Genomic DNA, 17,290 nt, shown 5'->3' with positions numbered 1-17,290 from the left:
TATGTGTCAGCTTTGGAAATGTCTTAGGATAGCTTCATATTCTAAGATTCTTGCCTCAGTCATTTCTACTCTATCAATAAGCCATTGATTTTTTTTTAAAATGGAGACAGGGTTTCGCTGTGGCTTTCAAGGCTGTCCTGGAACTAGCTCTTGTAGACCAGGCTGGTCTCGAACTCACAGTGATCTGCCTGCCCCTGCCTCCCGAGTGCTGGGACTAAATGCATGTGCCACCACTGTCTGGCTCAATAAGCCATTGTATTTGGTAGTTTTTCATGGTACTGGGACTTAACCCAAGGCCTGGGGCACACAAGTCACCTAAGTGTACTACTACTGAACTAGCTATATCCCTAACCCTAAGGGTTATTTATTTCTACCTTTTCCTTTGGATTTTCTATTCCTATGCTTATCTACCTGTTCTTGCATGTTGTCCAGAATACTACCCTAAATAACCATTCTAACCTTTACCCAAATTGATCTGGAATGTGTGATTTTTATGCTTGGTTTGCTTCTTCAGACTTTTTTCTTCTCTTTAGCATGTCTTGTATCCTGCCTAAGCAATGTTAAGGAACAGAGGCAGAGGGTCTCTGTAATGTTTTATATTATTTGGCAGGAATTAGACTGTGTTTACCATTTGTTAATCCATAATATTTTGTTATTGTTGTTCTATTTTGTCTCCCCTGTTCATATCAGGCTTCCTTTGAGATCCTTAAACATGTGTAATGCTGACAGTTCTTTCAGGCACGATCCTTTGTGATTATACAAGAGCCCACTGATAGGGTGGTAAAGTGTAGGAGGGATGGAGGGGGGGGACACCACCACGACAGACGACAGGGACAGAACATTCTATCCTCCCATCACTAGGTCTCAGTCTTTCAGAGTCTGAGCTGATTATTTCTCTTCTCTTGTATCAAAGACTAGACAGGGATGAAGTTGGGTATTTTTCTTCCTCCAGGTCATTTAGGCTTTGGTAAAAATTCAGTTGACTGCCAGGTAGGAGTTCCGGAACAGCCAAGACTGTCACACAGAGAAACCTTGTCTCCAAAAACAAAAACAAACAAACAACAAAAACAAAAGCAAAAAAAACCCCAAAACTATATCCAGTTGATTAGGCTGTGGCAAAACGGTTTCCTTTGAGGTCAGGCCTTGTTAAAGAAAACAGACAGCTGTGAACATATTTTAGAATAGGTACTTGTCTCTTCCCCCTGCAGGAAACACAGAGGGACTTTTCTTTCTCTTCACTGTTAGAACCAGCTAAAGCTCCTGAAAGTTTAACTCAGGTCTGTGTGGCTCCCAGCCTCCCAGACTAGACCCTTTTTAGAGTAAATCTGCTTTCAAATTGCTGATTTGACCTGAACACACACAGTACAAATGAAGATAAAGTAGAATTATATTCAAATACCATGAAAATTAAAATAAAGGAATTATTAAGTTCACCTTAGGTACTTATTAATGACTGAGAATACGGTTTTGCTGTATTTTGGATTAACATTTTTTTTGTAGATGAAACCTCTAATCTAATGATTCTTATATTTAAGTTTGAGACGCTGAATCACCTGGAGGACCAACTAAAACAAAGACTGCTACTTACCCCACCAAATTTCCATTCAAATAAATCTAGGGGCCTCAAAATTTGCCAGCAAGTTTTCAGGTAATGTGATATACCCATAATTTGAAAAATTCTGCTCTAATAAACCAAGTAGAATAGAACAATTATGGCCATCAAATTTTTTGGCTTTTTAAAGTAAAATTTAAATGTTTTATTTTGAGTGTGTTTAAGTAGATTTGCCTCCCTGTGGAAGAAGGCACCAGGTCTGCTGGAACTGGAACCAGGTATGGCTGTGAGACACCATGAGGGTGCTGGCAATAGAACCTGGGTCCTCTGCAAGGAACACAAGTACTCTTAACTCCTGAGCCATCTCACCAACTCCTGAAAAGTCTCCCCCTCCCCACCCCCACCCCCGCCCCAGGGTTTCTCTGTATTGTTTTGGACACTGTCCTGGACTCCCTCTGTAGACCAGGCTGGCCTTTAACTCACAGAGATCCGCCTGCCTCTGCCTCCCTGAGTGCTGGGATTAAAGGTGTGCGCCAAAGCCTGGCCCTGAAAGTCTTTTAAAATAGGAGTTAAAAAAAGACAAATAAGGTTTGGGAACATAGGTGGCCAATTTTATGAATTGTACACTTTATCATCTCTGCATTCTTTCCTGTTTTAATCATTTACTCTTTACTTTGCAGATAAATCTACCTCCTTCCTCACTGGCCATCACTCAGACTTCTTATGCCATCTTCAGACTTTGGCCAATATGAAATGTCCCCCACAGGCTCATGTGTTTGAACACTTGACCCTCAGATGATGGTGCTGTCTATGGAGGTGACAGAATGTTTGAGGTAGAGGCTAGGTAGAGAACAAGGAAGGGTGCTGGGAGAGCATGATGGCTATGTTCTCTTCTTCTGACTAGTATCATTAACAAGAGCTGCTGTTAGCTCCTGCCACTAGAACCCAGCTGTTTCAGCACCATGCCTTTCCCACCAAAACAAGGCTAATAGTAATGTACTTGTTGGACTGAAGCAGATGCTAAATGCTGGAGAACTTCAAAATAAGGTTGAACCAATTGTGTGACAGTTACATTGCTTGTAGTTCTTATAAACCAAATGGAAATCTTCATACAGTATAGCAAATAAGAAATTACTGTGGAGTTTTAGAAAGGAACCATACAAAAACTAACATTTGTAAAGATTTATTTAGACAGCAGTACATAGTGGAGTTTAGTGAGGGAAAACTGCCAAGATTAATGTATTACTTTTTCACCACTAATGACAAAATGACACAACTAAGAGAGGAAAGGTTTATTTTGGCTCATGGTTTCTGAAGCTTTAGTCCAGGATGGTGGGAAAGAGATGGCAGAATGAGTAGAGGCTGCAGCAAAGAAGCAGGAAAGCCAGGCCCATTCCCTAGCAGCCCACTTCTTGACGGCTCCTTAATATCCAAGAACAGTGCCACCAGTTGGGGACCTCACATTTAAATTTGTGAGCCTATGAAGGACACTTCACATTCAAATTCTAATATTCTGCTTCTGTTCTCTCTATCCACCCAGTCTCAGCTATCTCATAATGGAAAATGCATTTAGTTCAACTTTAAGAGTTCCTATAGTCTTAACCCAGTTCAAAACTCCATAGCCTCTTTTGTGACTCTATGCAGTCACTTAGTTATGGGCTCCCTCAAATTCAAATCACAAGCTACATGCTTCAAGTATACAATGCCATAGAATAAACAAATCTTATTGAATAAATAAATCTTATTGCAAAGGGAGGAATGGGAAATGATAAGCAAAGACTGGATCAAATCAGGATGGAAAACCAATACAGCAGACAGCAAAACTTGGAGCTAAATTAGCTGATATCGGGGCACACAGTGGCTCCTATATCCCTGCTATTTGCAACACATGTGTTCTGTCTCTTGGGTGTCTTCAGCTTTCGTCAGCGGATGTCCCATGTTCCTGGGATTCACAACATTCTGGTCTCTGCTGCAAATTAAGTTTCATCTCCAAAATTTCAAACATAGCTTACTTTAAGACAAGGAGCCATACAAGGCCTGGCTTCACAGGACTTTCTCTGGAATCTAGGTGCAAACCTTTTTTACTCCATAACTAATCCTTGTATTCTGCATGTCTGTGAAACAGTACCACATGGACAACACCTAGTTCTGTTGTCAGCTTGGGATATGGCGAGGCCTCCGTTTCCCACAGCTCAGCAGCTTCTAATGTCTGAGTGGTTGTATCAGGAAAAACACTTCTGCCATCTTTGTTTTCAACAGTATACCCTGGATGTTGTATCTTCTTAGGCACTATTTACTTATTTAAATTTTATGTTTAGGTGTGGGGATATGTACAAGTGCAGGTGTCCATGAAGTTCAGAAAAGGAAGTTAGAGCCCCTGTGTAGGGAGAGATCTAGGTACCTGTGGTGCTGACCACGCCATGCACTTGAGTTACAGGCCATTGTGAATCTCTTGTTGATACTAGGAACTGAACTCTGGCCAGGCTAATCCTGTGCAAGAGGAGTATATTAACTGCTGAACCATATCTCTAGCCCACCCCACCCCTACCTTTTTTAAAGTAAAAAAAAAATTTCAATTATGGCTTCAGTTCTGTTATATTCCTGAGCTTTTGTTGGATGGGACCTCACCATTAAGGTACTTTTCCTATTTATGCAGTACAAAGTGCTTAGTTTTTACTAGTGCTGTTAATCTCTTTAACAGTAAACAGTCATTACATTTGTATGCTCATTGTCTCTAAATATGATTATTTCCTTTCCTTGAAAAACTGTACATTTTCATATCCTTCTGTTTCCCTTTCTGTCTTCATTCATTATAAATCCGGGTAAGTACAATAAACAAAAACCATGTCACAGCCTGATGCTAATACTGTCTTGAAATTTCTTCCATAAAATAGATTAATCCATTATTTCTGACTCAGCCTCATTCAATTTTCAGGAGATGGACAAAATATAGTTAAATTTATTTATTTTACAAAATGTTACACAGATGACTTCTAACCCAATTCCCAGTAAGTGTCCTTGTTCCCCTTTGAAACTTCATGAGCAAAATCTTTACTATCTTAATTTGTATGGACATTCTGGTCTTTCCAATTCCAAACAGGATGGCACATTTAACATTGCTTATAGTTCTCTACAGTTTTTATAACTCACAGTTCTAAAACTCTTCCACATTTCTCCTCCAAACCAATTCTGGAGAAGTATAAATTGAACGGTCAGATTCATTACAGTAATAACACTCACAATATCAATTTTCTGCATTACTTTTCTCATGGCTATGACAAAGCAACGCAGGGAGGAAAGGTTGTTTTGGTTTAGGGTTCAGAAAGAAGTTTTAATTACATCGTGGTACAGTTCATGATAGTAGGAGTGTTTGTCTGGGACTCCTCATATTTCAGCTGCAGACAGGAAACAGAAAGCAGGAATGAAGCAAGAGCAGCCTATACCCTGCAGTGATCCACCTCTGGGAGCCAGGCCCTACTTCCTAAAAGTTCCACAACCACCCAAACAGAACCACTAGCTGTAGACTTGACATCAAAATGTATGAACCCAAGAGAAATTATCTTAGACTCAAATAATGACAATAACTATTACTATTAGTAATATAGGTATAGAAGGTTAAAACACTGAAACTATGGTTTTGGCAGTGGAAACAGAAAAACAGGAAGAAGATTAAGTTAACTACAACTTAAGTTGACTACAAATTAGTCAACTAGTTAAAATAAGAAATACAGAACAGAGGCATGGTCAGAAAAAAAAATCAAAAGTGCAACCAATATTGCTAGACTGATTTAAAAAAGATGTAAGTGGTATCTACTATCAAAAGAAGTAGATAAATGGAAAACAAGGCAAATTGAGGCCATAAGCTTCCACGGCACAGAAGAAAGACTGCTGCTAAAGTCTGGACCCGGAGAAATGACTCAGTGGTTAAGAGCACTTGTGGCTGTAGAAAACCAAGCTTCTGTTCCAGGACCTACTTGGTGGCTCACAACTACCTATAATTCTAGTACCAGGGGATCCAACATCCTCTTCTCGCTACACAGGCACCAGACATATATGCACATGGTTTATATTCATACATGTAGGCATAACATTCCTACAACTTAAAGTAAATAAATCTAAAAGTATAAAATAAAATGCTAAGTTTAAAGTAACAACCTGTACTTCTGTTGCTTAGTGCTCATCCATACCCCTCCTTTTCTTCTGTTACTATTTTATATTTTTCTTCTACCTATATAAGTCAAAGCTTAGGCAAGAAGGTTATAATTAGCTGGTACTGCCACTTATATGTGGGAACTTAGCTGGTACTACCTTTGAGGTTCACATAATAGAAAATGAGAATGTTTCATTCAGTTAAACTGTGCTTTTTAAAAAAAAATCACTAAAATGAACTCATTTCAGGTAGTAAGGCAAGTCTAAATTATCAAGAAATATTAAATAACACAATTTATAAGAAGCTCATAGTCAGTGGTTTATGAATTGCATCACGTATCAGCAGGGGATAAAAAGATAACAGAAACAAAGAAAAGATGGTCACTTAGTACAGTAATCTATTCTCATTTTCTACCTCTCTGACAGTATGAAATAAGACAGTCATGGAAAAACGGAAGAAAACACAAACCCAAGTGCTTCCATGCTCAGGTTTTGAGTGTGCCTGCTGTGAGGGGTGGTGGTGGTATGGATCTATTCATGTGTAGTGTGCATATGTGCATACAGGTGTGCAAAGACATGGGTGTCCTCATGTGGAGGCCAGAATTGACACTGGATAGCTTCCTGAATCACTCACCATCTTTATTTGAGATAGGGTCTTATGGTGAACCTGGAGTTCACCAATTTGGACAGGTTGGCCAGCCGGTGAGCTTCCAGTGCCAGCCTATATCTGCAGCCCCATTGCAAAGGTCACAGGCACATGCAAATGCACCATTTTTTACCATGAACTCTGGGAATCCACTCAGGTTCTCATGCTTGCATGGCAGGCACCTGACTGACTTAGCTGTCTTCACAGCCCCATGCTCAGTTTTATACCTTAAAATCATAAAGGTCAGTAACACAAGCATCCAAGAAAACCAATCATTATTATTTACTATCAATAATGGAGCTCAAATTCCAAGAAAGGTGATTTCAGAAATGAAAAAGGAGACAAATATAAGGCATCTATACCATCACCTTCTATACCCATGTTTTTGACAGGCATCACTAATCAGACTTAGAATAAAAATTCAAATCAATTTGTTAGTACTATATTCAGATGTGTACATCACCTGATCCCTTGCTATTCAAACTTAAGACAACAAATAAATTCAAACAATGTTTTTCCCTACATAAGGCTATTTTGGAAAATATGGGAAATCACACCCTATTGACTCCTTTACTTCCTGAAGTTCACGACATAACAGACTGCAGTCTTTCACTATACAACCTCTCACCCTTTCAATTCAGTACCCCAAAAGGAGATTCAAACAGCAAGGAATATCAACATGCTTTCAGTTTATTCTCAGATGCAAAGAAATATAAAACCTTACCTCTATACAACTTTTTTCAATACATATATTTTTCACCATATATATACATACATATATATATATTCTACCATAATAGACACTTGATTAATCGAACCTTACTGTTTTTATTCCCTCTTGTAAATAGGATACATGTAGTTCATAAAAACAAAATATTTACTTACAGCCTCAAAAAGATTATTAAATAATGTTTGAAGGTTTTTATTTATGTGGATTAAAGGTTGAGTGCTAACTATATTAATCTCACAGTTAGTAATCAAGAGTGTGTTGATCTTTATTCCATTATCCTGCCCAGAAGAGGAAGATTCTTCCCCTATTGGACATCTTTAACCTGACCTCTTAGAATCCTCCATACATAAAGAGAATAACAGAAATGGAGGCAATGAATAAAAGTATGATTTTGTTAGAGTTGTGGAGTAACCTTTTTTTTTTTTTTGGTTTTTACGAGACAGGGTTTCTCTGTATAGTTTTGGAGGCTATCGGTCCAGCCCAGCCTCGAACTCACAGAGATCCGCCTGCCTCTGCCTCCCGAGTGCTGGGATTAAAGGCGTGCAACACCACTGCCCGGCTCCCCTGTTCTTAAAAAGACACTGTTACAACAACTCACTAAAATGTCTATTGTGAAGCTCAACCCTACACTAAATTATTCTGAAAATAATAAACAACTGTGTTTTGTTTACACTATCAATTTTTTAAAATGGCATTCACTATTGCCTTAAAATACTTCACTAGTACCATAGGAAGAGGTTCCTATGTGAAATGCATGTAGGTTTTAAACAACTTAAAAAAAAAAAAGCAAAAGAATCAAACAGCCCCTTATTACTATCTCTCAACAGTCTCCTCAATAACTGGAATTACTATATAGTCTAGTATATTTGTACATAATAAACCAGCTCTTAGAATACTTTAAATATTATACATTTTCAATAAATATTTGCAGACCTAATCTCATGTAATGAAACACTTGCACATGGTAATGATAAGAGAACAACACCTTCATATAGTCCTCCTGGGCTAACACCCAAATAGACACCAGCAAATCCTAATAACCTGTTGACTAAAAATGTCCTGTTGACCGCCTACGATAATTATATTAGTCTTTCACTGTGCGTATGTTAGGTTTTATTATTGCTGTCAATACTAATTTAGTAGCAGACTCATATAATTTAAAATTAAAAGAACCTGCAAGGTCATTCAGTATAACTCTCATTTTATAAATGAGGAAATGAAGGTGTACTTTTTTGCAGAGTTCAAATTTTGACATGTGTCTTTTCTTTCCCTGGTCAGTCTCCAGTTCACTGAACATTTTCCACCCTAGGTTAACATTACAGGCAAATGAGCATTCCTTAAATGCCAGTGTTTATTTAGCATAGCACTTTGTATGTAGCAGATATCCAGTTGAGTACTTGTTCTTTCTTAAGTGCTCAAATTTTAGCAAATGACAATGTTTAATATGGCTTCAAAATTTTAGATAAAAGCAAGTTGATGTAATTTTTATTCAAAGCACACCTTTCATGACAAGTAAGATACTTTTTATCTTTTCTGCCAGCTCACTTCCCACCAAATCCCTAAACAAGTAAAGAGACAGAAACCAAATTAGTTTGCATATGCCATCATTTAAGAAATCTTCCAGGGAGGAGAGCTAACTGGTCAATTATTTAAACACATACATATCATTAGTTAACCTAAACAGGATTAGACATTTGACATGTTCAAAACTGCTTAACTTGCCTTTTTGGATGGCAGGGAAGACAATTTCTTTCTGGAATCAGAGCCACTTAGAGCTGGGACACAAACATCAGAGTTGGCCTCAATACAGACAAGCAAAAGGAAGCCAAGTCTTTTCCATGCTGATTATAGAAGACTAGCTGACTTCAGGGTAAAGAGCATTTAACCAACTAAACTAAAATACATGCAAGATAAAAAAGATCCTGTGCTTAAAAAAAAAAACCTAAAGATATAAGCTAACAGTACACATTTCCCATTAAAGTTGGATGAATAACAATTATTTCTTACAGCACTAATAAACTGCATGGCTAAAGAACAAAATTGAACTACTGAGTTCTATGCCAGAGGACAGAAAACAGGACTAATATGGTATTACTATGTAAATGTTACAGAGTCCCACACTCTACTCATTGTATTAAATGGAAATGAGATTAATCATTTACTATTGAGATGTTTATTGTCATAACAATAAGAAAATAAAACAAAATTAATTGGTTATAAATGATAGTCTAGAAAATATCCAAAATAATTCTTAGAGTACAATTCTAAATCTAAAATCCACAGATCAGAACTGAATAAAGACAAGGGAACTCTTGACCTCCAACACTACCTCCAAGGTTGGTTAATGAATCTAGAACTTCTATAGCTTCCCTGTCATTCAGTTTCATGACATAAAATGGGTAGAATAATGATACATTTTATTGTTTAAAGACTTGCAAGGTTTTAACTGAAAATAATGCTACTAGAATCTGAATTTTCTGAGTACAGCATGAAAATACTATCTACAATAAAATGTTAGGACTTCTTTTGACTTTTTAGGTGAAAGTTTATTCTCTAGGTTACAACCTAATAGCAAATACGACACTCCTATGCATGTACATTTCTTCCTTCATGCCTTCCTTCCCTTTAATGTGGTGCCAAGGATCTGGGGATAACCCAGAGCCTTATACCTCTGAGCTACATCCCCATTCCATGATCTATTTTTGTTTTGTTTATATTTTGAAACAAGGTCTCTTTTTGTAGCTCTGGCTGGCTTCAAACTCAGGCATTCCCCTGTTTCAGTTTCCCAAGTGCTGGGATTAAAGGTGTGCACCACCACATCCAGCCCATGATAGATTCTTAAAGGTAACTAATTAAACAGAAGAGATCGCAAATATTGTATTATATTTGTTTTTTTATTTCAATTCTATAATCGCTTCCAAGTAAAACATCTTTTAAAAGAAAGAGGGAGCAAAGTTTGGTAGTGCATACTTTTAATCCTAGCACTAGGCAGGCAGAGGCAGGAGGACATCTCTGCGAGTTTAAGGCCCGTCTGGCATATATACCAAGTTTATACTTAAGTTGACTGTGGCTTTGTTTTAGGTTGTCAGTATGAGTTTTCCTTTAGAAAAAAAGGTTTAGGTACCAGGATTCATGGTACAAGGGGCTGAGGCAGTAGGATCATGAATCCCAAGCCAGCCAGGGTCACAGACCAAAACCCTGTTTAAAAAACCAAAAGAAAACTCTGTGTGTGTGTCTACTATTTTAATATTCTCTATCTTTCTCCCTCCTTTTAGAAGGATTATTTTTAAATAATATTATCTATAAAATATAAGTAACATTTTTATAGCCTACTCAGAATTAGAATAAAAATCCGTTCACATAAGGCATATAAGTAATTTAGATCCTTTGTCTATGGAATAGGAAGGAATAAAGTAAATAAACATACAGACAACAACACTCAGGTTTGCTAACCGAGGCACAATTTGAAGATATTCACAAACATATTAATACAATTACAACACTATCAAGTTAGCAGTGTATGTTCTAGAATTACTTTAAAAAGTCCACACTATTTCTAACTCTTGAGAAATAGTTTTAATCTCATTAAATACTACATCTTAATTTTGAATACTTATTTCTTTTTAAGAGATGTATTTAATGCTTGAAATACAATGGAATACTTTTATCAAATAGCATTTAATAAATGGAATAAATTAATTATGAGCCAAGATAATAACTCATTGTCCAGCTAAAGGCCTACATCACATACTATATTTATATTTGTAGAGTAGGAGGGCAAGTACAGACTTGTTTGTGATCTGCAAGCCCATAGTTTAGAAATTATGATCAACCTAAATGCAAATCCCAGTTGATAATTTTTAAATGCCACATTTCTTTTGAATCTCATTTTAACTCTTAATAATGGTACTGAAGGATAACCCAGAAGCAATACAAAATTGACAGTCTCTCAGAACATTTCCAGATGATTTTTTTAAATGATGGAAAAAGTATTGCCTAAAAGGTATGAAGCATACATATAGAATTATAGTTGTATCTATTAAACCAGTTTTAATTTAAAAAATACTATTTTTCATATAGTAGCAATGTGCTAGGCATGGAAGTATATGTCCTTAAACCAGAACTTGGAAGACAGGAAGGACTTGAGTTTGGAGCCAGCCAGGGTGACATAGTAAGGAAGCCTTTGACTTTAAAAAAAAAAAAAAAGTAACAATGGAAATTTCACTTTTTAACATCCACATTTTGGAGTTACTTGATGAATAACATGAATCTGTTCTTATGGAGGAGTTACATGTCTATATTAAATATGGCCACTAATGTTTATTACCTACCATGGTTATTTATCATCCTCAAGTTTTAAATATAAAGGAATAAGGAATAATTTTTACAAATAGAATTACTAAAGTTGGCACTGAAAAGCTGGTATGTCATTAAAAATGAAGAAACAGAATAGTACATTTTGATATTAAGATACAGTTTGCTCATTAATTTTTCAGAGCCAAGTCCACTCTCTCTAAATTGAGAAGTTTTTTCACGTGAAAGTCAGCACAGTTAAGTTGTAAAAGATGTGTAAATATCATTAGCAATGGAGGAATTAAATTATGATTCGGCATAAATAAATAAATAAGTAAATAAATAAATAAATAAATAAATAAGCACTCCCCAACCACTCTAGCACTACCTTCGGTCACAGTGCATACAATTCACTCTGTGGAATTATAAAGTCAAATTCTTCTCCCTTACTGTTCTCATAGTAAAACAGCTTACTAATTCAACCTTTAAAATTTGCTTTCTTAAAAGATCTGATTCCTTTAACTGGGATGTCCCTCATTTGAGGCTAAAAACCAGGATGTTTTACTTCAATTCAATCATGATTTCAGAGACCCTAAGTTACAATACCCAGCAATAAAACATCTGGCTTTGTGGAGCCCAACACAGTAAGCAGGAAATAAATCATAGTTTTATTTAAACACAGCTTTTGAAACAGGGTGAAGGTATCTGAGGTCCCCTTCCCTGCCACAAACAAACACACACACACACACACACACACACACACACACACACACATCTTCACACATCTGACCTATTCAAGTTGCCACAAACTATTGTCAAAGCCTTAAAAAATTCCTTTAAAAATAATTGTTTCATAGTAAAATTAAAGATAAAAGCAAGACATTTGACTGTCAACTACTGTGTAGCATGAAACCAGTGAAGCCTGCACTGACCTACTTCATATTAGCATCATGAAGCATGCCAAGAAAATAATGAGAATTACTATATAAAAACTCTTAATTTTGTATTTAAAATTGGTTACTCTCTTGAAATGCCATATAATGCCAGTTGCTTTATGATACCTTCGTCTTTAAATTGCAAGTTTTGTTATTTTAATAGTCATATTCAATGATGAACCTGCTAGATTCATGCTCCAAAATCAAGGCTATTTTTTTCACATCATACTTAATTCTATTTTAAAACTTCTATTAAAAGCAATCTTAGACCAAATTCCAAATATTGCTTTCCATTTTAAAAATAGCACCACACTTTAAAAAAAAAGTTAATGAAGAATCGTACAAAATGATGCAAGTTCACATTCAAAGAACATTTGCAACGGTTCTAACAGAAGATGGACTTAACTCTGTATTTACTACTATTGTTATCAGTCTTTAAGAGTTCCGTTAACACTGAAATAAAGCAAATTCCCATACAAGAAATACAGGACTAGTAAAGGATGTTCCATTTAGTTTCTTTTTAATAATTGGACAAAATGGCAAGATCGTTTACATTAAAAATATTCACTTTATCGTGTAAAACAAAATTCACTTTACCATGTTAAAACAAAACACTTTATGCTAAAGCAGCGTTTCCTTTACAGTTATTGCAAAAAATAAATTCCCTAGAAGGGAAATTCAGCTCGAGAATAAAGGAGGCAAAACCATCCAGAAACAGCAGCTAGTCCAACTGAATGGAAAAGACACGTTAGGTTTTGTGTTGCATATTAATGTTGTTGCATACAATGTCTTGTTTGGTCAAAATTCACAATACACTTCTTCCTCCCTCCATGACTACAAAAGGAGTCAACACATTTCACATTCCAAGTTTCCAATTCATGCCACTATCATGCAATGCCTTAACCCATATTTCCCTTACTGTACGTGGAAAACGCACAAATAACTTGTTTATCTTGCTTACAATTGAGGAGAGAGAAGCGTGTGTGTGCGTGTGTGTGTGTGTGTGTGTGTGTGTGTGTGTGTGTGTGTGTCTAAGGAGACCAGGGGTGGCCAGGGGTGGGTGCAAGCTGCCCCCTCCAGGGGTGCCACAGCCACGCACCAGGCTGTGGAGACCCACCTTCAATGCATGCATCAGCCTCCTCTTCGGATGCCGCCGCCCCCCAACCCCTTTGCAGCAGAAATGTGCCTAGGCTGTTCTACCCCAGCGATGGAGGATCCTCTTACCAGATGGAGTTCTTGATCTTGTGTTGCAGAGCGTTGGCCTCTGTCCCTGGCAGCCCGGGCACAAGGGCTGGCAGAGCCACCCCGGGGTTGGGGGCGCTGAGGGGAAGCTGCTGATGGGCATCGGGCTGCTGTGGTGGCGGCTGTTGTTGTTCCTCTGCCATCGCTGCTGGAGGGGAGGGAGGGAGGGAAGATGGGGGCGCGGGGAAGGGTGAGGGAAGAGACGCGGAGGGGAGGACGACGAGGGGGGAGGAGGGGGAGGGAGGAAGAGGAGGAGGAGGAGGAGGAAGGAAGCTGGATAAGCTAGGCCTATACCCCAGGGCTCGAGTGAGTCGCTTTCGCCGGCCGCCTGAGGGACATCCCCGGGGAGACCGAGCGGCTCCTCACGGCTCTCCTCACGGTTCCTCTCCCCGTTTTCCTGGCGGTTCTCGTCACGGTTCCTCTCCCGGTTCTCCTCACGGCCCCGCGCGTCACCGCGGCAGAGGCATGGCGGCGCCCCTCAGCCCCCCGTCAGCGGCCGGGGCTGGGGGGCGTCTGAAAAACGAGGTCCGTGGCCAGGCGCCCCCTCTGCCCCCAAGTCCAACCCGACGGCTCTCTCGGGGGCCTGCCTCCCCGGCCGCCCTCCCCCGGGGGCCTGGCGCCTCCGAGCTCCCCCGCGCCGCTCGCTCGCTCCCGGCCCCGCCGCCGCGGCCGCCGCTGTCCTGCCAGCCCCGAGCAGCCCAGCGCGCGCAGCCGCACTGCGGCCCGGCGCAGACGGCACAACACCTACCGCGCGGCCGGGGGGCGTGGACGCGCGTGTGCGGGCGCGGCGCGGGGGCCGCAGGGGGGCGCGGAGCGCGCGGGGCGGAGCGGCCGCGGGCCGCGGGCCCAGGAAGCCGCGGCGGGGGCCCCGAGGGAGCGGCCCGGCGGCTGTGGCGGACGCGAGGACGGCGTGGTGGGGGGGGGGGGAGGAGCGGGCTCGCGTGACGGCGGCGGCGGGCAGGGGGTGGACCCGTGCGATCGCGCGGCGTGGAAGGGAGAATGTCTTGCTTCGTAGCCAGGAAGGTGAAGAGCGAACGCACACGACCCCCGCCCCACGCGCGGGTGCGCGCGGGCGTGTCCCCCTCAACCCGCCAAGGTTGCTCCCTCCCTCAGTCCGCGGACAGCGCTGAAGCAGGTGAGAGCTTTGAGTCGACTTCGCAGAAGCCTCCCGAAGAAGGGCTAGCGCCGCGAGGTGATTCGGTCTGGTAGGAAAATGGCAAGTGAGGAGCTGGCTGAAGTGCTCCTCGGTCGGGCATTCAAAGCCCTCCAAATCTGGCCCCACTTTAGCTATCCAATCACAGGCGCCTCCATCCCCCCTGCAGGAACTCCCGGCTCCAATCAGTGAAGTCTCCATGCCATCCTCAGCGCGCAGCAGACTCATTCTTCCTCGGTGCCTTTGCCCATGCTGTTCCCCACCCCCTTGCCAGGGGTGCCCTCCCTGCTTTATACTCCCGATTCAGCCCAGGCTCGGAGACGCAGCTCAAGTCGAGGCTTGTCAGGGTCCCTGGCAGCCAAGGCCCCTCCTGTTTCTCAGAGAAACACATGTAACACAACATGGAGGCTCAGGCTTCAGCCAAGAGCTCTGCCTTTGCAGCCATCTAAACCCACCCTAGCCAGAGACGGCCCACCGCTCGCCCTCTTCCCCACTCGTAGTTAGAGAGCGTTGCTGTCTGACGGCCCCCAGCAAGTCACTCTTCCTATAAGGGCAGCATTGGCTTTAGGTGGGGCTGCTCAGAAAGGCTAGCGCCTGGGTGTCGGACAGCAGCGAAAGCCTCTGGCCCCGAACGGAACAACTGCACAGCTCTCTCACTGACCTTTCTCTGGGCCCGTGGCTGTAACGAGCCTTCCAGGTCTAAACTTTTCCGACCGTGTTTCTGTCAGACTGATACCTGTCCGATTTTCTGGCCACTTTCCTAGGTGGACTTTGAGCTTGGAGGCTCTGCCACCTTTCAGATTTCTAGTGGGTGGGGAATCTGATTGGCTTGGGTTGCGTGGTCTTTTGAGCGTTGTTCCTTGTCTTGGCCTGAAACTCTCTTGCTTTTGTCCATGTGGCCTCAGGCCCGGTTCACAGACTCCATGCCCAGACTCACCCTGAATGTTTGCACTTGGTAGGGTGGCGGGAAGGACATTTGTGTGCCAAACACAGTTTCTTCATGAGAATTCAGACTGTTCCGAACCAGTTCATGGATTGCATCACACAAATGAGCCTCCTTTTCACAACCTAAGGACACAACGGCTTTAGGCTAAGGTATTAAAAATTATTTTGCACATATGCCAGTGTTTGCTGTATATACTGCATTTTTATGGCACTAACTATAGTTTACAGTGGCATAACTGAAGAATAGTTAATGGTACCTAATGCTTGTTGGACACTTGCTGTGTTTGTACATGATTATAGCTATGCTACCCCAAAACTATGTAATATAGATACTATATTCATCTGTATTTTACAGATGAAACAAAAGCTTAGGAAAGCTAAATGGCATTCTTAAAGTTATTCAATTACTATTTATAAGAGTCAGGGTTTAAATTGTGAATGTTAGTTTTAGATCTCACAAGCCGTTGTTGAAGCTAGGATTGTAATGGAAGATCTTGAATGCACGTTTATAAATTCTGCGTTTATGGGGAAGATGATATAAAAAGACAATGGGAAGCCAGGCGGTGGTGGCACTCTTAATTACAGCACTCGGGAGGCAGAGGCAGGTGGATCTCTGTAAGTCGAGGCTAGCCTGGTCTACAGAGTGAGCTCCAGGACAGCCTCCATGGCTGTTACTCAGAGAAACCCTGTCTTGAAAAACAAAACAAAAAAGAGGATGGGAAAAGTGTCCAAGACCCCCTTTTAAAAAAAATTTAACCTTTTGAAGAGAGAATAGCGTCACATTGCCACAACCTGAGGGGGAGATTCATCAAAGAAAGGTAACTGATACCTACTAAAGACCTTAAGAAAAGGGAAGTCGAGAACCAAGAAGTCTTTAAAATAACTTCACTACCGGGTGTCACACAGGCAGGCTTCCCGAGTGCAACTTTATAGAGTTTTTAATAGGTTCCATAAAGAGCTACGTAACCCACAGTCATCACTAGAGGGCTCTCCAGAGCTACAGCCCCGATTTGCCCTCTAGAGGCGATTCTGAACAGAGTGTTTATGCAGACTTGGGGCCTTCAGGGACTGGCAAAAAGGCAGTTGGAGTAGACATCTGGAACCATTAGGTTCAACCAGCCATGAGAGGGTTTGCGAATAGTAACAGATGAAGAGATCCTATTGCCAAAATGAGACATCCTTTCAGAAAAAGATGGATCATTGCTCACGCTTGACATTTGAGAGGTAACTTTGGGCTTTGTGACAGTTTTCATAGGAAACTGACTTTAAAAACTATGCTTTTAAGAAACTTGAAAAGAAAAAAAAATGGTAAAGTTACCTAAGAACTTGGGTGGGATTCCAGCCAAACCCAAAGACCCTGAATAAAGGCCAGACTTAGAATCAGACAGCTGTGAGCAGTACTGGCTGCTCTTCCGGAGGACCCGGGTTCAGTTCCCAGCACCCACATGTCAACTCACAGCTGTCTGTAACTCTAGTTCCAGCAGATCTGGCATCCTCACGCAGATGATATACAGGCAAAACATCAATGCACATAAAATAAAAATAAATTATTTAAAAAAGAATCAGTGTGGGGCTAGAAAGATGGCTCAGAAGTTAAGAGCACTGACTGCTCTTTCAGAGGTCCTGAGTTCAATTCCCAGCAACC

At 40.9% G+C, this 17,290-nt stretch overlaps 2 protein-coding genes across 4 annotated transcripts in view; one reads left to right on the top strand and one right to left on the bottom strand.

Annotated features, from left to right (window-relative positions):
* Positions 1–14,200, bottom strand: part of Rfx7 (regulatory factor X7) — an 84,467-nt gene extending 70,267 nt beyond the window's left edge. Inside the window, exons 1-2 of one of the 2 annotated variants that reach the window (XM_040739648.1) lie at positions 13,842–14,200; positions 13,530–13,695 (exon numbers count right to left, since the gene is read on the bottom strand). In XM_040739648.1, coding sequence (XP_040595582.1) covers positions 13,530–13,690 — 161 coding nt within the window. In that variant the 5' untranslated portion in view covers positions 13,691–13,695; positions 13,842–14,200. The remainder of the gene's footprint in view (positions 1–13,529; positions 13,696–13,841) is intronic. The other variant, XM_040739647.1, reaches the window with a different exon arrangement.
* Positions 14,201–14,497: 297 nt separating this feature from the next.
* The window catches only part of Tex9 (testis expressed 9), a 75,493-nt gene continuing 72,700 nt past the window's right edge, over positions 14,498–17,290 (top strand). Inside the window, exon 1 of one of the 2 annotated variants that reach the window (XM_040739910.1) lies at positions 14,498–14,682. The gene's annotated coding sequence lies outside the window, so the exon portion shown is untranslated. The remainder of the gene's footprint in view (positions 14,683–17,290) is intronic. The other variant, XM_040739907.1, reaches the window with a different exon arrangement.

The sequence above is a fragment of the Mesocricetus auratus genome, unplaced genomic scaffold (genome assembly GCF_017639785.1).
Source record: "Mesocricetus auratus isolate SY011 unplaced genomic scaffold, BCM_Maur_2.0 Super-Scaffold_100691, whole genome shotgun sequence".
Lineage (NCBI taxonomy): Eukaryota > Metazoa > Chordata > Mammalia > Rodentia > Cricetidae > Mesocricetus > Mesocricetus auratus.
This window is presented reverse-complemented; position numbering and strand designations above follow the sequence as displayed.